The sequence below is a fragment of the Vidua chalybeata genome, chromosome Z (genome assembly GCF_026979565.1).
Source record: "Vidua chalybeata isolate OUT-0048 chromosome Z, bVidCha1 merged haplotype, whole genome shotgun sequence".
Classification (NCBI taxonomy): Eukaryota; Metazoa; Chordata; class Aves; order Passeriformes; family Viduidae; genus Vidua; species Vidua chalybeata.
This window is the reverse complement of record NC_071570.1, coordinates 62,315,129-62,337,321: the sequence shown is the minus strand read 5'-3', so window position 1 is coordinate 62,337,321 and position 22,193 is coordinate 62,315,129. Positions and strand designations below refer to the sequence as shown.

Below are 22,193 nucleotides of genomic sequence, written 5' to 3'. Positions count from 1 at the left end.
CTAATCAACCCACTAAAGCAGATAGCAGAGGATCTCTGCAGATCATTGGAAACTCCCCTGCCCGTGTTAGCAGTGGCTTTCTGGTCGGGTTCTGAGGGTAGAAAGGGGAGGAAAAGGACAGAAAAGGGGAAGGGTTGCGGCGGGGGGGGGAGGGGGGGGGGTAGAGAAATTTTAAAAAGCACCCTGGCACTCAGAAAGGAGCCGTTTCCTTATTTCCTTAACATCCATGGGACAGGCCTGCCTGCTCTGCCCCGCCACGCACACGGGCATGTGGACACGGGTACAGGGACCCTTTTGGGGGTACAGAAACCACACCTCGTCCCCTACCAAAACTGGCTTCTGAGACAGTCTAGGGTAGGACACAGGATTTGGGGGCCACTTAGAAGTCCCCCCGCCAAGACCTGTGTCAGGGTAGTGGGGGTAGAATGGACTGGGATTTGATGTTCCTCTCATCATGCCTTAAGCCCGTACGGGATCAGTCCCGAGGTGCAGCTGCATACCCAGAGGTGCATATCCCCTCTAGTCCATCAGCCCCGGCTGGGGGTCGCCTTATAGTGTGACCGCCCGTCCCCAGACTTGATAGGTTTTGTCATCTCAATTTTGAGGATGCAAGGAGAGTGGAAGCACGTCGAAGCCCTTTCCAGGGGGAAAAGGGTGCAGAGAACATTTTCGAAACGCTCTGGCGGATCATCTGGCAATGGCTCTGGCCTTTTAATGCAGATCTCGAGCCAGATCTGCATACGAAGGACAAAGCTTAGTAAAATAGCCCGTGTGTGAGGATCGCCGGGAAGCACCGGCTGCATCCCCTAGACGAAGGTGGAAGCTGAAGAAGGAGAAAGAGGAGGGAGTTGGATCGCACCTTCTGGGCATCTGGTCTGAAGAGAAGAGGAAGACGTGTTGAGGACGTAGGAGAACAAAATCTGAGTTGGAGCAGTATTAAACATAGCATCCGAGGCCGTGTCTGCGCACATTTCCGTCTTGATATACAATTAAATTACAGCAAATTCCTCTATAAGTAATATCGTTGTGAATCCTTTAAGATTCAAGAATGCCTGAGGTTAAGTAGCTTTTAAAACGTCAGCTCTGATTGATTTATGCAATTAATGGCTACCTTCAAATCTTAAACCCATTGTAAATATGCTATACATATGGACTCCAGTTTATCTCTACCTATTTCTTTTTTAAATGAGGGAAGCATTCTTAAAAAGCTACTTGTAATACTTTATTTTAGGAAAGCAGATGTTAATTTTTTTCCATATCACTTTATGACCAAGTACATATATAAATTGGAAAGCATCCAGAATGCCTCGATTATTTGCTAAATGATTTTTAGTAGAGACATACTATTCCTGGCACAACCAAGGTATAGGCTACATCAATAAAATAAACATCTGTGATTTTGGCAGGATAGGAAATAAATGTGAGTTCCTATAAAAGCAGGGAAAGCGTTCGTGTAGAGGGAAACACCTGCAAAGGACGGCTATTTACACAGCCACACTGAAACCAGGCTCTCTGCCGTAGAGGGGAAAAAAAAAAAAAAAAAAAGAAAAAAATAGAAAGAGAGAGAGAGCGAGAAAAACGAGCGGAATCTCGGAATTTCAGGAGAAAAACGAACGCGACCCTGGATGTAGCTTTCTGATAACATATCCAAGGCAGTGAAATAAAAGCCCTGGAATGTTTTCTAGACAAGGATTGCTCTCTCTCCCTCTCTCTCCTCTCTTAAAAACAGAGTGTTTAGCTCGCAGGAATATATTAGCCACAGTTTCCTCCTGTCAATATTTAAGAATTCTCAGACACTTCAAGGTGTTGAGTTTTTCCATTTTCACAGCGAAATATCTGTGAGAGACATTTGTGTTTGCAAGGAGTTTTACGAGGGGTCTGAGTATATAAGAAGACCAAGGCATAATAATTAACTGTATGCAATATTTATTGCCCTGTGATGTTTGTTATCATGCAGGCAAGTGCACTCATTTGAGGTTTAACAAATATGAGCGTTATTGATCAAATATAATGAATAAATATGCATATGTATTATTTATCTGTGCACACATGTATATACACAGGAGCATCTCGTTATTGAGAATGAGAGCTGTTTGCCACTGCTCTTGCCTTCCTGTCCACCCTGCCTCTGTGCCAAGAGGCTGCAGAGAAGTTAAGTTTTGGGTTTTTTTGTAATATAAAATATCACAGATATGGGAAAAAAATAAAGGTCACCAATAAAATTGGTCTCAGCATGGATTATAATTGTAACAAAACGCTGCTGAATAAAAACCAAAGATCTCCCTGGCTGAGGCAGCATCATCGCAAACCATCTGGTGCATATTAAAAGCAGTGCTGTAAATATTGCTGGAAACTAATGTGGTACCAGATCATATAGGCGCAGGGACCTGCCGAGCTTTCCATATGCTGGATGTATGGATGGCATGGCACGCGGAGGGAAAGGTGTCGCATCGGCCAGGAGCTCTTAGGACATGATTTTGCATAATCCTGATGGAAGTTTGTCCCGACAGAGAGGGGAGAAGGAGGCAAGGAAGGCAGAGAAAAGGCCTCTCTCCCCGTCCTGCTCGATCTGACGACGATAGGGTATGCAATTGCTGACGTCATTTCGCATCAGGACCGAGGAACAAACGTGACCTAGGCAGGAGCTCATCTGTTTCTCATCACTTGGGAAGTTTCTCTCACTCCCCTCCCACCCTTCCTCCCTCTCCCTTTCTGCTCTTCCCCCCCCCCCCCCCCCGCCCCCCTTTCTTTTTATCCCCTACCTAAACCGGGGCAGGCCCCATCCCTATTCTCGCCCTCGTCCCATCCTCGCCCTCGTCCCCATCTCCATCCCCGCCGCCGCCCGGGCTCCCCGCAGGGAAGGGACTGGAGGTCGAGGTGCACTCCCACGCGGGGTGTCCGGCCCCTGCCCGCCCCCTGGGCCCGGGTCTTCCCTTCCGCCCCCATTCCGATGCCATTGTTCGCGCTCGCAACCCAACTTTGGCTGCCGATTCAAAGCTCGGCAGTCCCCTGGCTCCTGCATTGTACTGAGGGTCACTTACTCTTTTCTCGGAGTTAGGCTCTGTTCCTTAATCTCTTCTCTTCTCTGCTCCTCATGAGCTGTCGCGTTCTCCCCACGCACCCGAAGTTGCCACAGAGGCTTGTCTTGATAAACCTGCTGCTAATCTCGGCCCGATGCAACAAACACAGAAATAAAAAAAATCTCTCTCGTTCTCTGCTTCCCCATACACCTCCTTTTTTTTTTCGTTCCCCTTCTTCCTCTTTTCCTCCAGGCTTCATTCCCCTCAAAGCGCTGCCGCCTTTAATTATGGGATATATTTCTTCCCTCGGAGTCATTCATGTTTTTTAGGTGGAAATATGTTTCAGCGGAGTTATTTCTGAGCAGGGACCAGTGCCCTATATCCAGAGGCTTTCAGTGAAGTGCAGATTGAGACATATCGGGTTCCCTATAAAAGGATCATTTCTTGTGGGAGGTTGGACACGAAGTTTGGACTCGTGACTTGCATTCCTGAGAGACATGCATATTTTAAAACAACAAAGCAAGCTCGGAAGAAGGCTTAGAGGAGGGGAGGGGGGGAAATAAAAGAAAAAACTTCAAGAAGTTACTAAGTTACAAACATCTGTCAACATGGACCAATTTGTGTGGCTCTCGCGGGGGGGAGGAAGTACCTGCTATTTTTTTTTTTTTAATCACTTCAGGGAGTCTCAGCTACTTGCTGGAAGTTGATGTGGCTCTCCAGACGTTAGAAAATGCAGTTGGGCTCAAAACTGGGAGCTTAAAGTGCTTTAGTGGCCTGTGAATTTAAATCCCAACTCCTTCTTTATTGGCTCTTTGCGTGGAGCTGGTTAAGCGTTTCAACGGATATCTCACCTCTCAAAAAGAACCCCAGGTGGGGGAAAGACAAAAGGAGAGCAAATAGGGCGACTCGTGTGTTTGTTGAAGGAAGCCACCGACGCACCCGATCCCGCAGTGCAGATAGAGGAAAAGTGAGAAAACAAGGGGAAAAAGAGCAGCCCTGACTTGCTGTGAACCCTGAGGGGAATAGGGATCCTGGGGGCCGCGGGAAGCAACCCCACTTCAACCTCCTAAGGGGAAGGAAAAAAAATTATATATCAATATAAATATATAAATAAAAATAAAAATAATATTAATTATATATATATATATATATATATATATATATATATATATATATATAAATTAATGGGTGAGAAGGTGAACGGACGGGTTGACCGCAAGCAGCGGCAGGTGGGGCGGCAGCTTGTGGCCGGACAGCAGTGCACGGAGCGCTGCACGCAGGGCTGCACGCCGCAGCGGTGTGGGCAGAGGAGGCGCGGGGGTCTGGGCTGCTGCCGGGAGTTTGCAGATAAAAGAAGGCCTAATGGTGAGCTGGATATCTCTGTTAGTTGTCAGCGCTGGTACACGGCTGCCGGGAAATGCTAATCAGCCCTCGCTGAGCGGGATGTAGCCTAGGGTGACTCCTGGCACACACACGCACATGCATTCGGGCTACTGCAAGGTCCCTGACACGCAGACATACACCTCTCGCTTCTCACTGGGGTCGACCATGGCCCCCAGGCTTTGGTCTGGGCTTTGTTTAGTCTAGCGGTGGTATGATCCACCTTAAACGTCATATACAGCAAATACCTTCCTAAACAACATAATAGCATAGCTTGCAGCCACCAGCCCACTTCTTCTCTAAGGAGCCTCTCCCCACCTGCTCTTCCCCCTTTCTTCCTTCTTTTTAACAACTGGGGATATTTTACACTTGTAGTTTTGGATTTGATCTCTTACTTGAAGTTTGGTGGAGGGTTCTGCGGGAGAGGAGGTTATTATTGTATATCCAATGATGGATTATGCAGCCATCATTGAAATTACTAACAGTGAATCTTATGTCAGCCAGACAGTCCAGCTTTGAAACATTACTCACATTGTCCTGATTTTACAAAATTTTGGCTAAGAAAAAGGCGAGGAGATATTATTTCCCACCATCCCTTTTACTAATTGTTTCTTTCCTCGCAATTGCTTTTATAAGCTGATTGAGCCCGTTACATGTAGTGTCTTTGTATTTCTAGTGGAGACCACGTGGATGCAAGAGAAGAGATCCTGACATCCCTCCTCAAGCCTTCTTCGGAATACCTCCACCACCCTCCTCCACACACCAGCTCTTGCATCCCAGTGCAAAACTGGTCTAGCAAGAGTAGCCAGGGTCCTCACCTTTCTGTGGCTTCGGCAGTGTCAGGGAGGGGGTGTTTCCGGTCCTTTCTCACAGACAGAAAATGTAATTTTTTTTCAGGTGGCCGCACCTTGCACCGGGACTGCCATGGAAAAATGTCCGGCAGGGGTGCCCTCAATTAAAAAAGAAAAGAACGGTGGGTGACTCCATAGCACTGTCAGAGATGCCCTGGGAGAAACGGGAGGGAAGAAAAAAGGGCAGGAACTGTAAAGTGGGACCACCTTGGGAAGTGGTCGCCTTTCCCATCTTTGCAGTTTCAGACTCGCTCCTCGGCTATTTTGCGCTGAAGGTGCTCAGACAGGAGAAGGGGTGGGTACTGAAATGCTTACAGGGAGCATTTAAACCCAGAGCCTTCAATGAAGGAAGAAAGAATGGGCGTGGAGGTGGAAAAAAGTTGGAAAATGGATTCGCTGACAAGTAAGGATAATAAATGAGAGGCGCTTTCAGATAGATATCTCAGTCGTGAAATTGCACCCAGCTGGTTGTGTAAGCAAACAAATAGTTTCATGTTAGGGACTCTCGACTTGTGGCTTGATGAATAGAACACGACAGAGGTAAATGGCTCTTTAACTCATTTAGGAATAAAACTCTTTGGCTTCCTAAGTTAGAGACCTTGAGGCGCCATGGATAGTTTTGTTGGTTTCCACTTCTGCTCCTGGATCTCCCCTTTCGTTCACCTCCTCCCTCACACCTCTGTCCTTTTCTTTTTCTTTTTTTAATGTTTTACTCTTTTTTATTTTTCCTTTATTGCATCCCTCCTTCTCGCTCTCTTTCTCTCTCTCTCTCTCTCTCTTTTTTTTTTTTTTCTTTTTTTTTTCTTCTATTCCTCTTTAAAAGCGCCTCGTACGAGAAATTCTCCCACATCATCAGCACCTGGAAACTCGGCAGGTTTGCAAGGTACCTGAACACATCAGGTCTGTCCATGGCAACTTAGAGTTGTGGCTTTGGAAATGTATTTATTTTTGATTATTACTGGGGAAATCACCTCAAAAAACTCATCCTCCCTCTCGCTGACCCTCTGCTGATTAAACAGGGAAGGGTGTCTAAAAAAAAATATCCCACATCAAAGTCAGTGGCTGTGAAGCCAGAGAGAAAGCATACCTTTTAAAACAAATATATAGACAGGTTTCATGGACGTCATGCAGTTTCTGAAATTAGTCCCAAAGATATAAAAGAAAGGGAACAAACGTGGAAAAGGGCGAGGGGACCCCAGAGAAGACAGATATATGGGTCTAAAAAATGAGAGGAGAGGAGAGGAGAGGAGAGGAGAGGAGAGGAGAGGAGAGGAGAGGAGAGGAGAGGAGAGGAGAGGAGAGGAGAGGAGAGGAGAGGAGAGGAGAGGAGAGGAGAGGAGAGGAGAGGAGAGGAGAGGAGAGGAGAGGAGAGGAGAGGAGAGGAGAGGAGAGGAGAGGAGAGGAGAGGAGAGGAGAGGAGAGGAGAGGAGAGGAGAGGAGAGGAGAGGAGAGGAGAGGAGAGGAGAGGAGAGGAGAGGAGAGGAGAGGAGAGGAGAGGAGAGGAGAGGAGAGGAGAGGAGAGGAGAGGAGAGGAGAGGAGAGAAGAGAAGAGAAGAGAAGAGAAGAGAAGAGAAGAGAAGAGAAGAGAAGAGAAGAGAAGAGAAGAGAAGAGAAGAGAAGAGAAGAGAAGAGAAGAGAAGAGAAGAGAAGAGAAGAGAAGAGAAGAGAAGAGAAGAGAAGAGAAGAGAAGAGAGAGAAGAGAAGAGAAGAGAAGAGAAGAGAAGAGAAGAGAAGAGAAGAGAAGAGAAGAGAAGAGAAGAGAAGAGAAGAGAAGAGAAGAGAAGAGAAGAGAAGAGAAGAGAAGAGAAGAGAAGAGAAGAGAAGAGAAGAGAAGAAAGAAAAAAAAACCCTACCCGCTATTTCAAGACTTATAAACTAACGCTTGGAATAGTCAAAATGTCCCATGAAACCAGAGGAAGCATGTCGACAGTGTCCGACAGTTCGCGGACACTCTCTGTGTATGGCTGCGCGCCGGGACACTGCTGGAGGGGGAGGCTGCAGCAAGACCTGACATCCCTGTTCAGCCCTCCATCCCTCTGTCCATCTGTCGGAGAGTCCATCCACGCCAGGCAGTGCTACCGTCCCTGCCAATCCTGCCTGCTCGCAGCTGGTCGCATCTGCTATCTTTTGATAAGGGGACGTCTGGCTGCCACATCCTACAGGTAATGAGAAAAAACTAAACCGAACCAAAAAATCAAACAAACACAGTCCCCTCAAAAAACAAACCAACAACAAGCCAAAAATCACACAAAAAACCCAAACAAAAAAAAAAATGCACAAAAACCTAACAAATCAACAAAAAAACCCCAAAAAAACCCAAAAAAACCCAAAAAACACACACAAAAACACCCAAACAAACAAACAAAACCCCAAACAAACAAACAAACCCAAAACGAAAAAACAGCCAACCAAACAAACAAACAAACAAAAAAAAAAAACAAAAAAAAAAAAAAAACCAAAAAAAAACCCGCAACAAAACACCAGCAAAACCGGAGGTCCCATTGAGCCCCTTCTGTCAGATAAAAGACATTTCTCTCTTTGTGTAGGTAACCAACCAGTCTCCGAGTGAACCCACGCAGAATCCACCTTTTCTTGTATTACTTCTGTTGACACTTGCAGTGACCCCGAGCCAGATTTTCGTGCAAGACCCTCCATTTACATCAGCACGAAAAGATTCTTCTGCATCTTGATCCGTCGATTTTATTGGTGGCTATGAGACAGGCCACTCGTGATGGAGTCCCATACCCACTCTCCCTCCCCAGTTTTACTTTATGTCGACGGATACGGGGAAAGTGGGGGTTATCCTTTACCGCTATCCCTAGATTGGGTTTATCATCCTCCTCCTGCAGATGAAGGAGGTGGATGGAAACCGAACCACCCAAAAGGTGCCTCCCGGGGGCAAGGGCGTGTCGAGAAATCCCGGGAAAGGGGAAGCCGCAGCCCATGGCATTCACGGACAGCAGGAGGAGGTACGCACACACACAGGCGCGCACACACAAACGACCCTCGCCTCGGCACTACCCCTACCACCGCCAGCAAGCCCCCCTCCTCCTCAGCTCGGGTTCAACCTACCACTTAGCAGCATTTCCAAATATTTATTCGTTTAAATGTATAGAAAAGGCCTAATTGGGCGGTGGGAGGAGGGAAGCTAGTTAGCGAGGTGCTAAGAGGAGTGGGAAGGAGGGATTTGTAACTACTGTGCCCCGAGTAGGTCCCCTGCGCGGGGCTCGGGTGGGAGGGTCACCCCTCTTCCAAATCCCACCGACCCCCTGCTTCCTCCCCTCCAGCCCCACCCCAGCCTTTGAAGAGATGCCGCAGCTGTTGGTGAGCATAGAGGGGCCGCGGAGCCCTGCGCGGCAGGAGCAGGGATGCGAGGGAACTCCCTGCCGACTCCACCTCCTGAGAAGCCTCCGGGGACAGCGTCCGCGCCCTTGGCAACAGCAAGGCAGAAGAAATGTAGATGGGGCTAGTTTTAAAGCAGTATATTGTAGATTACAAATAAGTCGGCAGAAACTTGCTGAGGGACCCCAGCCCATCTCCACATTCACGTATTATCTTTTTTTTCCCCCAGCAAATAGCACGCGATGACGCGATGATACAGTACTTTTAGCTGCCATATGAATGCCCGAGAAGCTGCAGCGTGGCAAAGGAAAACATGCACTGACACAACGCAGGCTGGGTAGTTGACACTTCAAAGCACAATACCGTCTTATAAGCAAAGTTTAATAAAGGATTGAAACACTTATTTCTAGGCACATACATGGAAATAAGTGCATCTCGTACATCTCCTCTACACCTGCAAGTTTCTTGGCAATGCGTGGGTTATTATTATTCATAAATATGAAAATTGATTGAAAAATATCTACGAAAAAGTTTTTCTCTTTTCATCAGTGGGATAACACTATAATGAATTTATTTACATCCCATTGGAAGAAACCAAAACCTGTTTTTCTCTTCCAATATCCCCATTTGTATTGTTTATTTTTAGGTAGAGAGGGGCTGTTTTTTTGTTTTGTTGGTTTGTTTTTTGATATTATTATTTGTTTTGGGGGTGTTTGTGTGTTTGTTTGTTTGTTTGTTTGTTTTGGTGGGTTTGGTTTTTGTTTGTTTGTTTGTTTTAATTTCCTGTTGTTGTTTTTCTTTTGTTTGTGTTTTTAACTGCTAATTCATCTGGGTCCCAAATCACCCATCCCACCATAAAGCAGTACTGAAAATGCTTCTTTCAGCACTGCCCATGTCTGAGCATTCCCTCTCACTCCCCGTTGAGAGCCCGGAGGGGCTGCTGGACTCCCTCTCTCCAGGGAAGGCCCCGGGGAAGAGGGAGGAACAAAGCTTTCAGTCATGCAGCGTCCAAGTGAGTAACAAAAGGGAGGATGTCTGTCTGTCTGTCGAACTCCCAAATCCCTGTTTTTGTGTGCTCAGTCTGGAATTATCCAAGTCCCCCCACTCCCAGCACCTATGAATACAGGCTGTTTCTCCGTCTTGAATGGGGTGATACCCCCATAGAGGATCTGCCTGTAATCTTGATTATCCAGCTATAACTGTCTACTGTATAGAGCTGTTCTATCCTCAGATCTGCTGCACCTAGACTATAAAAAAACCCCAAGCGAGTTGAATTGAAGAATCTTGTTAAAGAAAGAAAAAAAGGGGGAAAAAGAAATAAAGAATAATTTAAAAAAAGGATGGGAGAGATTAAGAGAGAGAGAGGGAAGGAGAGAGAGAAGAGTATGGAAGATAGCAAATTAGAGGGAAAACACTGTCCATGTCTTCACAAACTGAAAAGTCTACCTCATCTTGACTTGTTTGGAGGGCACAGGAGGTGTCTGTGTGTGGGGGACAATGTAATTTTTAAAGATTCAGCTTTATTAATACATTAAGAAAGAGTTCCCTTGGTAGTATCTGTTCTTACAGCTCTGTCTCAGATCCTATAAAACATTAATGCACTGAAAGCTGTTACAGAGATCTGCACCACCAGCTAGAAGCCTTTACCTTCAAAGGAGCTCAATTACAAAAACGATTTTTAATTTTCTGGGGAAAAAAAGACAAGATGAAACGAAAAGGGGTTTTTGGCACAGAGGTCAGGCCCTGGCAGTGGGTGGGCCATGGTGTGGGATGTCACAGCCTGCGGTTTTTGCATGGCCATGGCACATAAGCATACATGAAATGCCCTAGCTTACCACCCAATGAGCAAGCATACAGCTGGATTTCTGTATTAATGGAGTGGGAATACTCTCCACATACAGCAACTAAATTTGGGAAAAAAATCAAGAGATCTGTTCTGGCTGAGAGTAAGCACAAGGCGTGCACACTGGAACATATATTGGGGTCTGTGAACCCTTGGAGTGGAAAAGAAGATAAAACCAAAAAAGTCAGACCAATGCCAAGCCCCCAGAAGCAGAAAGCCACCATGTCTGGAACAAACAGGACCCATGGCTAGAGATATGCCTCCTGCTGCACAGGTAGAGATGATGGCATGTGGAGACTTCAATCCATGCCCACGGTGTCTGAGAGTAAAAAGCAAGGTGTGAACTCAGCAGAAAATCCAGGTGATGGGAAAGAGTGTTTCAAAAAGGGGCAGGCCAGCCTGATAGGCCCACCAGCCTTGGTGGAAAGTTTGTGGTGCAGTCCCAGTGAGGCGAGGTCACCTAAGGCATCACACTGCAACTCCTGCTCCCTTTTTCTAGGCCTTGACATCTCAGATCTGAGCTTATACAGTCCAGTCCATTTTGGAACATCCCATAGTTTGCGTGACTTGGTTACCCCTCCCAGGTATTTTTTAAGTTCTCTTCTTTAGCACCAGTAAAGAAATTAAAAATATGGGGAGATTTTTTGTTGTTATCGTTTACGGTTTTTTTCTTCTAATTTTTTTCTTTTTTTGTTTTTTTACTGAATTGTTGGCATGTTTCAAGCAACAAGACTCATGGGTTGTGGGGTGATAAGATGGGGGTTTTTTGCTAAATTCTTTTATTTTTTTTTTTTTTAATTCTCACTTCAATTTTACTTCTTGAAGAACAGCTTTGACAACATATATCGCACTCATTATAAGAAGCAAAGGATTATATCAAAAATTATTAGTATAGAATCACAGGAAACCTGGTTTGGAACCAGAAAAAAAATACAAAACAGATATAGATACATAGACACAGGACAATTCTTTTATAATTATTTGGAAAATGTTATTTTCCCCTAATTCTCCTTTTTTTTTCTTTATGCGCATATGATGTTTTTTAACTTTTACCAAAATTGAAAATAAAGACTAATATATTACAAAAGGAGTAACAATGTTCATGGTAAATGTTTGCGCATAGAAATTTTGTTGTTGTTTGCTTGGTTTTGGGCTTCTTTTTTTTTTTTTTCTACACAAGGTTCAGTTCAGTTTCAATGTTTTTATGTTTTGTTGCTTAACTGTACAGCATATATCAACAACAGTCCACAATAAATCCTGGAAGATCCAGTATCCCCTTCAGGTTTGATTAATATCCCCTCAATACTCATTTTTTTTTTGTCTCTTTTATTAATATTATTTATTTTTTCCTCCTCTCCGAAAGAAAACAAAACAAAACAAAAACCAAAATAGGTCAAAAAAAAAAAAAAAGGCGAAACATCACAACCTCCACGGACAACAGGTCCGTCCTTCTCCCCTCCACGGCCACATCTCTGCTCCCACTCGCCCTTTCTTTTGTTCAGTGTCCACCACCCGGGCCCCCCCTGCACCCTGACTGCCCCTCGGTGCGAGACTTCCCCTCTCCGCCGCTCCGCCGCCTCTCTGCTGGGGGTGCGGGATGAGCTCTAGGAGCACTGGATGGACATGTAAGGCCAGTTGAAGCTGCTCCCCGACAGTAGCATATCCCTGATGAGGGTTTCGATGGGGGTTTTACCTACCAAGCGGACGAAGAAGAGCTGCTCGATGACGGAGGAGGAGACGGTGCGCAGGGAGGGCAGCCGCAGCAGCAGCTTCCCGAAGCGGCTCGGCTGGTTGGGGTACTGGCTCCGCACGTACTCTTCTAGCGCGCACTGCGATTTCTCCTGGAGGCTCTCGATGTGCGCAGCATCCGATAGGCCGCAGGCGTCTGCCCACCGCACCGCACCCGCAGAGGCAGCCACAGAACGGCGGCAGGCGAGAGGAGAGTGGAGGAGGGAGGTGGAGGAGGAGGAAGCCGGGGGGGGAGATGGTTAGTGGCTGGGAACCACACAGGGAAACTCCACGAGGATGGGGGGCAGCCCAAAGGCGCAGCCACCATCCCATCCCATCCCATCCCATCCCATCCCATCCCATCCCATCCTATCCTATCCTATCCTATCCTATCCTATCCTATCCTATCCTATCCTATCCTATCCTATCCTATCCCATCCCATCTCATCCCATCTCATCCCATCCCATCCCGTCTCATCCCATTCCATTCCATTCCATTCCATTCCATTCCATTCCATTCCATCCCATCCCATCCCATCTCATCCCATCCCATCCCATCCCATCCCATCCCATCCCATCCCAAACCATCCCATCCCATCCCATCCCATCCTATCCTATCCTATCCTATCCTATCCTATCCTATCCTATCCTATCCTATCCTATCCCATCCCATCCCATCCCATCCCATCCCATCCCATCCCATCCCATCCTATCCCATCCCATCCCATCCCATCCCATCCCATCCCATCCCATCCCATCCCATCCCATCTATCCCACCCCAAGCCACCCTATCCCATCCTGTGCACCGCTGCCAAATAAATAACATGACCTCGCTCTGCCTCATCGCCACCGTGGGTATTTTCACCCAGAATGTGATGGGGTGCCAACACCCCACTCGTCCCAGTCACACACACACGCACAAACCCCCACACTTTCTTTTCACATCCCCCCCACCGACACTCCGCGCTGTCGAGCGTGGTTTCTGCTCCAGGGAGCCCGTCACCGGGATGCTGGAAACCTGGACCAGCCCCCTTAAATAACACTGAGAGGAAGAAAAATAAGGTATTGGGGAAAATAATAATAGTAATGATGGTAATAATAATAAATAACAATAATAATAATAATAAGATAAGCAGAGTCGCACGTAAGCTGATTGAGACACAAGGAGTTTGTTGACATGGCTGCACATCACAGAGAGGCAGCAGCTAGGACCTGCAGCGACTGGCAGGGAGCCGACTGGGAGATGCCGTGGGGCAGGGGAGTCTCCTCTGCTCCTGCATTGCTGCCAGTGATCGCAAATTTGTGATGTCTTTGCGGGCTTTATGATAAATCTGGTAGCAAAGGGCTAGGTTAGTTCCAGCTTGTGCTCAGTAGGCGTCTGTAGCTCTCAGACACAAAGCTGGGGAGAGCTGCAGTGGCTAAGCCTTGTCTAAATGAAACCAGAGAGACTCCTTCCTTATAGGTCTTTCTGGCACCCAAACTGTCAGAAACATATGGCTTGCACCTTGCAGAACTACATGGCCTGGGCAAAGGTGCACTAATCTGAGAGCAGAAACCCTTTACATCCACTTATTTGTATCTATACACATTATTCTGTTTATATAGATACAAGCAGAGAGGTATGGATGTATCTGTGCATTTGCACACACACAGAGACACTTACAAGCACATATCCTATCTCAGAGAACACATAACCCAAACCAGAGGATAATTGTGCACCAGCTGCTTGTAGAAGGACTTGCTCAGGAAACTACAGTCATGGAAAAGTGATGGGTATGCCCAGATGGTTGAAAGCATCCACATTGTTTCAAATATTCAGAATAGATATTAAAAACACAAAACAAAAAAAAAACTAAAAACCCTAACCAAAAAAAAAAAAACCAATCAACCAACAAACAAAAAAAACACCCTCCAACCATCAAGATCAGAGCAAGGCAGTCAGCTAGTTGTGCAGGTTAACAGATCAAAGCCAGACTTTACTAATATATAGATCCATATATGAATTAGTTAATGGCCCACTAAAAGACATTATAAAAATGTGAATGTAGAGTTGTGACCCTGGGAAGACACAACAAATTAACAAATTATTCAAAGCTAAAAATAAAATAAAATAAAATCTGTTGCACAGGCATTTTTGAATCTTAAGTCTTCCCTTACCAAGAACTGACTTTATAAAGATTTCTGAACACCTTCATCTACAATACTATGGCCTCAAGCAAAAATACAAATAAAACAAGCCAAAATTTAGGAACTTCTGAGAAGGAGAACCTTTGACCTGGGCTGTGGACTTAGCATCCCTCAGACACACAGTTACCTGAGCCAGGCTGCTCGGCTAATCCATACTCTACCTTTAATGCAATGATATTTTGCAACATCTAAAGCACCAGGTTGCAACATATACATCTATCAAAAGCTGGGGCCTGTTCTTGTTTGCAATACATATCAAAAACCACAGACATGCCACAAATCAGATTCCGTATTTACAAATACCTTGCTGTTTTACATGCATTATCTGCCCATTATGCATTAGGATCCTATTCAACTTCCAAACAATGCAATATGAAAGGGTCTTACTGACACCCTGGCAGAGCTTTTTTCTTTATGCTCCATATGTCATATCCTTAAGGTTAGTAAAATACTTATCAGATATTTACAGTAAGTGCACCTATAAGTGCAGGTCACTGGACAATGTGGATGGCGAACTTGCATCAGTCTGATACGTGTGTGTGTTTGAAAAATTGCCACAGGTTTTGCCTTAGAACTCAAAAAACTCAGAATTTTCTCATGACATAGTATCTGTTTGGCTTAAACTATTTTAAATGGTCTGGCATATGCCTTCACTTGGGTTTTATTTCACTGTCTTAAGTGGAGGTGGGAAGGCTCAATTCTCCCTTCTGAATGAAATTAAAAATAATAATAATTAAGGGATCCACAATTCGATTAGATTATGCAGCCCAGAGAGGTGCAATCCATGGGAGAAATAATGCAATCCACATTTACTGAAGGTAAATTATTATTCCATCTCAGATGGGCTAATGTGAAAATCCTGTGTGTGCCTTGCTTTTTTATATGGCAGTGTGTCAATAAAGGAAAGCTCTATATTTCTTCTTGCAGTCTATGGAAAAGAAATTATGTAAATAAATAACCATTACTGTTCAACACACTCCAGTCTTCCCCTTTATAGTGGTGGCAATGTATTTCATATTACATGTTCAGAAGAGTTTAGTGTTCAGAAAATATAGACATAATCAGCTGGCATCTAACTAGAAATCAAGCGTTCTTATTGCGCTGCAAATAGATTTATTTGATTTATGTTATCTGTCTCTGTCTTTTCCCGGAAACATTTATTTATGACAATGAAAACTCAGATGAAGGAATTAATAATGCTAAAGTTTGGCAGCAGGGAGAAGGAGATGAGGGCAAGGAGGAGGGTATGTGAGAGAAGGGTAAAGGAGGCAAGAAAGGAGCTGGTTTTGGGTTACTTCACAGCTTCTGGATGGTGTCCAGAATTTTACAGAATAAATACATGCTCTCTGGGACCCAAATGTAGAAACCACAATAGGAAAAATCCATGACAGTTTTAGCTACTTAGTCCTTAGTGAAGGACTTTGGACAATATGCCTAAAAATGTCTTTTCTGTCACTTAAAGTTTGTTTAAAAGTTGGATGACTTTGAGAAAGGCTTCTCATTAATTCCCTTCTGAATATGTAATGAAAAAAAGTTTAGTGAAAAGTGGAAATGTGTGGATGGGGTAAGGAGTAGTAGATTACTCCTGACATCAGTCTATTTTCTGACATGCCCTGTCTGATCCTGCTAATATTATTGTTCCCTTCATTCATTCTCCACTCCACTGTGGGAAGGCGCTTCTCCCCCCATAAATGTTATTACATTTGGTTTTATTATATGTAAATGAAGGGCTCCTCTAAAGCCACTTATGCTTTTTCTAGCCAAGGTCAATTGTTTCAGAAGTAAAGGGGGAAGATGGAGGGTAACAGGGAGAGAAGAAAAAGAGGGGAAAATAAATTTTCCCTCAACCATGTCCCTATCAGGGGCAACTTCCTTCACAGGGCCTTTGACGTGTGGAAGGGCTAAGGCACAGGCCAGACATTTTCCCAGCTCTGCTTAGGAAGAATCTCTCCAAATTGGGTCTGGGAAAAAAAAAAAAAAAAACAGTTCTCCTGGACTGTGCGTTTTTATTGATGATCTTCCTGAAATGAATGGGAAAGGAAAGTCTGGGAGTCTGCAGGCAGGCTGTGGAGTTAAATCACCCTGATAAATGCAGGCAGGTCTCTTTGTCACTCTTGAAAAACATGTTTCCATCAAGAAGACTTATTATGATAAAATACATTAAAATGTCGAGTTGGCTGTTCAGTAAATCTTCCGTTTGTTTCAAGTTTTGCACATTATCCTTTGCAAAGAAATATTCTTTCCAATGCTGCGAGACTGCATTTGCACTGGAAGTAAAAGGGGGCAGTCACAGTACGTGTCTCTGACCACCCTGCATACAAATTAGATACTCCTGTCTAAATAAATTATCTGATGTTCAAATCGATATTAATACTACATTTGCTACATTACAATATAGTGCAAATTTAGGAGACATTTTAATACAATGTAAATACTATCTTTTGTGCTTGAAAGGCAGCAAATATTGATGGATTATAAACTGCTCGGTGTTAAACAAGGCCTTTGAACGATTTGCCATCTTTGTTCAGGAATGCTTTTAATTTTGCCTTGGCCTGGTTTTAAGTCACATTTATCAGAACTGTTAAGTCATTGCTAATTGGAAAAAGAGGGAAGAAGCTCATACAAAAGAGGAGCTAGGGGATGGGGAGAGGGGATATAAAAAATGAAAAAGAAAAAAACAAAGAAAAGCAAGTAGGAAAGGTGGCAATTAGTCACATCGTGATGATAATTAGAATAATTAAAAAAAAAACTACACTGCCCAGACTCTTATCTTGCCTTGTTTCCATTTCCTATATTTCCTTCACATAGTTCCCCTTTGATGTTTATAAATTCTCCCTTGCAGGTTACAATAATAGTGCATGTATTATATTCTTATAGGCTATGACCAGAGCACTTCAAAGGCAATGCTAATGCAACTTTCCTGCTAGTTAATTCAAACCATCTATCACAGGGAAAAATTGTTAACATGCATGTTTCCACCGCCTACACTTAATTTGATTTTGGTTTTTAGTATTATTTTTTTGGAGGGGCTGTGTGCTAAAGAGCCAGTATTAGTGGCGATGAGGATGATCCCTGGACTGGAGTGTATCCCCATCAGGTGCTATGCTTCCTTGACCTTCAGTCCCTTTCCTTTAAAAATAATTCTGTTTAATTTTTCCCCCTTATTTTCCTGCATGTGGTTTGGGGTTTTCTTGCTTATTTTTTCCCTCACATCTCACATCCCCAGCCCGTCCCCTCACCTGAGGTGAAGAGGACGATGGCTTTCAGGCAGCTGTATTCAGCCGAATCGACGTGCAGCGCCTTCAGCTTCTCCACCTGTTCCTGGAAGATGCGGATGTGGTCCATGAAGGCGACAACGCGGTCGGCCGACATGGGGGAGGCGTGGAGGCCGGCGGCGGCAAGGAGCGGGGCCACATGGAGGGGCATGGAGCACTGGGCAGCATTGAGGACGAAGAGCTCGCTCCAGGTGAGCCGCAGCAAGGCCACCTGGTCGGTGATCTGCAGGTCTGGGAAGAAGGGAATATTGCGGGCCCACTCGACGGCGCTGAAGAGCAGACGGGCGGCCAGCTCGCAGATGTTCTCGATGCCCATGATGTTGTTGGGCTGCATGCACTGGCTGCCGTAGCGGGAGGTGGGGTAGGGCTCGGCCCGCAGCAGGAGGGAGATGTACCCCGAGAGATAGCAGTGCCCGTTCAGAGGGTCGCCGTTGGTCAGGGCGTATTGGCCGGGGTTGGGTTGGGTGGGCGGCATTCTTCCTCGCTGAACCGCTGACAAAAAGAAGGAGAGAAGGAGAGGAAATGTGCATCCAGGAGGCTCGCAGACATCGCCCCGGCGGCGCTGCCAACCAGCCGGAGACAATGCCGGGCTTCTTCCCCTCCCCGCCACCGCCTCGCCCCCGACACACGCACAGGCACGGACAGACAGAGGCATGCGGAATCGGGCAGCTGCCGTCGACCTGCATTGAGCCCCCCGCCCGGCCCCTGCATCGGCCCCGGCCCCGACCCCTGCTCAGGCAGCCTCAGCCCAGCGGCAGCCAAGCGCGTTCCACTCCCCCCACCCCCGACCACAATGCAGACAGGCTTCACAAAATAAACAGATTAAAAAGAAAGGAAAAAAAAAAAAGCCAAGGCAAACAAGACAAATCCGCACACAACCCCCTCTTCCCCCCTCCCCTCTCGTAACAAAAGAAAGGCCCGTAAGTAAAAAAAAAAAAAAAAAAAAAAAAAAAAAAATCAAAGAAATCCTGCGGGTGGTGACAAAGTAGAGTTAAAAATCACAGCCAACTGTAAAAAATATAGCCAAGCTCTGTGGTGAATCCCAGCCTATTGCCCTGATACTGCTGAAATTTACAAGTAAACTGATGTATCGCTTTTTAGAATAAAATATTAAATAAAATAATTCATAAAACCAAATGCGTCCATATTCTTCAAAAATACCTCGTCGTTACCCTTCAAGCTGGAACAGGTCGCAGCGTTCCAGCTCCCCACTGCTAACTTTATCACACAGAACCAGCTTTCCATCGAGTCCCCCCCTCCCCCGCCCAGCAAAGTTTTCCCTGCTAAAAGGAAGAGAAAGGTTAAATATTATCAAGGGAAAGGGGGAAATAAAATAAAAATGTCCGAACTTACAATAGCCAAACATTCGTGGAAAAAAAAGGGGACGGTGTAATTAATATCTTTGGTGAGCTGTTGCCACTGCAAAAGCCTGCAGTCAGCGTTGCACAGTGAATGCACAAGCTTGCAACTGCAAAAACACTGGATTCATTAACCATCTCCACACAGAGCGTAAGCATGCCTCGAGTCCCGAAAGCTGACCAAAGTTGGGGTTTTTTGATTTTTTTGGGTTTTTTTTGGGTTTTTTTGGTTTTGTTTTGTTTTGGTTTGGCTTTTTTTTTTGTTGTTTTTGGTTTTTTTTTTTTTTTTTTTGGTGGGTGCATGTGTTTTATTCCATCAGTGCCAGCATTTGCAGCCGCTTGCCATGTAAACAAATGTAACTTCAGGGGAAGATACGGCTACTCAGGCTTGTACCCTGCACACAGACACCCCGCACAACCGCACACACTTGCAGGCACACACTCGCACATGCAATCACTCATGTTTTCGGCGTGCCATATTTTTCTCAACTTTCTCTTTTCTTTCCCAACGAGCCCTCCTCGCCACCCGGGTCAGATTTCTGTCCTGCTGCCCTCCAGCCTACCTCTCCCTCTTCAATCTACTTGCAAACTCGGCAGATATTTTTTCATTTAATTGCATGCACAATTCTCACTTTTTTGTTTATTTTTTCTCCTCCTTCCTTAAAAAAAAAAAATTTGCTTGCCTCCACTCTCCCAGGTGCCTACCAACAGCCTCTGCAACTACCAATGAAGCCATCATATTTGGGAGCTCTTTCAGATCTGGAGCAGCCTAATTCAGTTCCTTTTCTTGTGGCATATAAAATACAGTTTTAAAATCCCTGCTCCGCAAAATCAACTATTTTGTTGATGTGACGTCTTTAGAACATCTTTAGCGACAGTCACAGGGTAAATTTTAAACCGAGAGAACATGTTTCAAGAAGAAAGGAGGGCAGGAAATCTCCCTACACGAGAATGAGTCGGAACGAAAGGAAAACCACAGACAACTTTTGGAAAGGATGAGAAAAAAATAGCAGAGCTGTTGGAAATAGTGGGGACCCCGTGCCAGATGCAGGCTGTGGATGATGCTAAAATGAGAAGAACAGGTAAAGAGGTTATAAATCGAGATTTATATGAAGACTTTAAGGAGAGGGTGGAGTTTGATGAAGAAATAAAATGAGCAGAGCACTAATTTAAAAAAAAAAAAAAAAAAAAAAGAAGAAAGAATGGACAGAAGTACAGAAACACCGTTCTAGTCACAAACTTTCCTTTGAACGCATGGAATGAAAACAAGGCCAAATCTCTCACAGAAGCACACTCCGGGGCACCGGGAAGCACAGGGAAGCGAAGATAGAGTAGCACATTCCTCCCCTTTTCTTTTCCCCCCACCTTTTTTTCCCTTCCATCTTTTTCACACCCTTTCCTCTTTCTCTAATTACAAGTCTTTCATCTTTCTTTCGGGAAAAATGAGCCTGAGAGATGAATCTACCGAGAGGTATTGCACGTTTAAAAAGAAATGATGGGGTGGAAAGGGGGTGGGGAGGGGGTGAGGGGGAAGGAATCTGAATGGAGTCACATCTCGTACGGGAGAAAGATGTATCTCCCCCCATCCTCCGGTCTCATGCCAACAATAGACAAAACCACATCTAAAACACTCACACGCACACACGCATACACGCGCGCGCAGGGGGAAGTGGGGATAGCGGCTAAATGATAAATATTTAGCAAGCGATTGTAATAATAGTAGTAGTAATAATAATAAATTCTCTGCACAATTATCAGGAAAGGGGACAGTGTGGCAGTGCTGGAGAAGGGGGTGGGGAGGAGCGGGAGGGAGGGCAGGAGGCACAAACCAAAAAGCAAAAGAAAACACCACCAACCACCATCGACAATAACAACAGAACCTGGTGCAAAGCTGCCAGATGGAGTGCAGGCAGAGGAAGAGATTGACATGTGCATGGAAATATATAGAGAGTCCTGGCTGGATTGCTACGGAGAGCTGTAAATATATATATATATATATATATATATATATATATGTGTGTGTGTGTGTGTGTGTGTGTGTGTGTGTGTGTGTATTTATTTTTACATATTTATATTTATATGCGTGTGTGTTTGCACGCTGCGCGTGTGCGCGTGTGTGTGTGTATATATATGTATATGCATATAGGTGAGCGTATGTGCGCGTACGGACAGGCAGACACAGACAGACGGAGAGCCCTCGCACACGCACGCCTGCACAGCCAAAGGGAGAGGAGAGCGATAGCATAGTAGGGAAGAAATATTCACCTTCCCGCCTCATGCCCACTTTGAGGCACTTCTTGAGGCGGCAGTACTGGCACTGGTTGCGGTGATGCTGGTCGATGGGACAGTTCCTGTTGGCGCGGCATGTGTAAGTTAAGTTCCTGCGGACGCTCCTCTTGAAGAAACTTTTGCAGCCCTCGCAGGTGAACTGGCCGTAGTGCTTGCCGCTGGACTTGTCTCCACACACCACACATTCGATGTGCTGCTGGCTCTGCCCCGAGCCCTGCTGGCCCGCTCCCTTGTCTCCGGCCGTGCCCGGCGTGGAGGGGGGTCCCGGCTGGCTGGGGGTCTGCGGGGTGTGTGGGGTGGCCGAACTCCCCTGCTGCTGGGGCTGCTGCTCCCGGGCCGGCTGCGTCGCGGCGGGGTTGGGGCCGCTCGGAGTGCCCCCAGCCACGTCTTCCTGCGGATCTCGCCAGCTGCTAACTACCATTGCCATATCTCGGGCCCAAAAAAGTGCTGGGGAGCGGCGCGTCTCGCTGCGGGCTGCCGGGGAGTGAGGCGGGGGGCGGGGGGGTGGCGGCCGCCCGGGCGCCGGGGGCGAGCGGAGAGCGAGGGGACCCTTGCTGCCGCCTGCCTCCGCCTCGGCTGCCGCCGCCGCTGCCCTGCTGCCGCCGCCGCTGCTGCCGGCTGGAGCCGCTCCTGCCGTTTTCTTTATTTTATTTATTTTTCGCCGCCGCGAGCCCCCCTCCTCTCGCTCGCGCTCTTGCTAATTTTTTTTTTTTTTAGAGAGGGGGAGGGGGCGACGGAGGATTTTCTCCGTCTCTCTTTTCCCCCCCTTCCCTTTCCTTTTCCTCCTGTCCTTTTCCTTTCCTTTCCTTCCCTGCCCTTTCCAGCGCTCCCCCCCTCTTTAAAATACCCCCTTCTGACCGCTTCTCTCCCTCTGCTGCCGCTCTCCCCGGCTCTCACTGCCTCTTCTCGCCCTCCCCCCC

At 46.1% G+C, this 22,193-nt stretch overlaps 1 protein-coding gene and 1 long non-coding RNA gene across 6 annotated transcripts; both read right to left on the bottom strand.

The window, feature by feature from the left end:
* Positions 1-1,209: 1,209 nt before the first annotated feature.
* LOC128782178 (uncharacterized) lies at positions 1,210-3,381 on the bottom strand. Its single transcript, XR_008428686.1, has 2 exons — positions 3,042-3,381; positions 1,210-2,634 (listed from the first exon to the last, which is right to left on the bottom strand). It is a non-coding gene; the product is annotated as an uncharacterized LOC128782178 (long non-coding RNA).
* A 5,337-nt stretch (positions 3,382-8,718) lies between these two features.
* On the bottom strand, positions 8,719-22,074 carry NR2F1 (nuclear receptor subfamily 2 group F member 1). Of its 5 annotated transcripts, XM_053932321.1 has the most exons (4): positions 21,250-22,074; positions 17,591-18,118; positions 12,134-12,321; positions 8,719-12,049 (listed from the first exon to the last, which is right to left on the bottom strand). In XM_053932321.1, the coding sequence occupies exons 1-4, from the start codon at positions 21,698-21,700 to the stop codon at positions 12,041-12,043; spliced, it is 1,176 nt and encodes a 391-aa protein (XP_053788296.1). In that variant the 5' UTR covers positions 21,701-22,074; the 3' UTR covers positions 8,719-12,040. The 5 variants fall into 5 exon arrangements, with proteins under 5 accessions (XP_053788296.1, XP_053788295.1, XP_053788299.1 ...); XM_053932320.1 differs by having other exon boundaries at positions 8,719-12,321; XM_053932324.1 differs by lacking the exon at positions 21,250-22,074 and adding an exon at positions 18,980-19,129 and having other exon boundaries at positions 8,719-12,321.
* Positions 22,075-22,193: the final 119 nt, after the last annotated feature.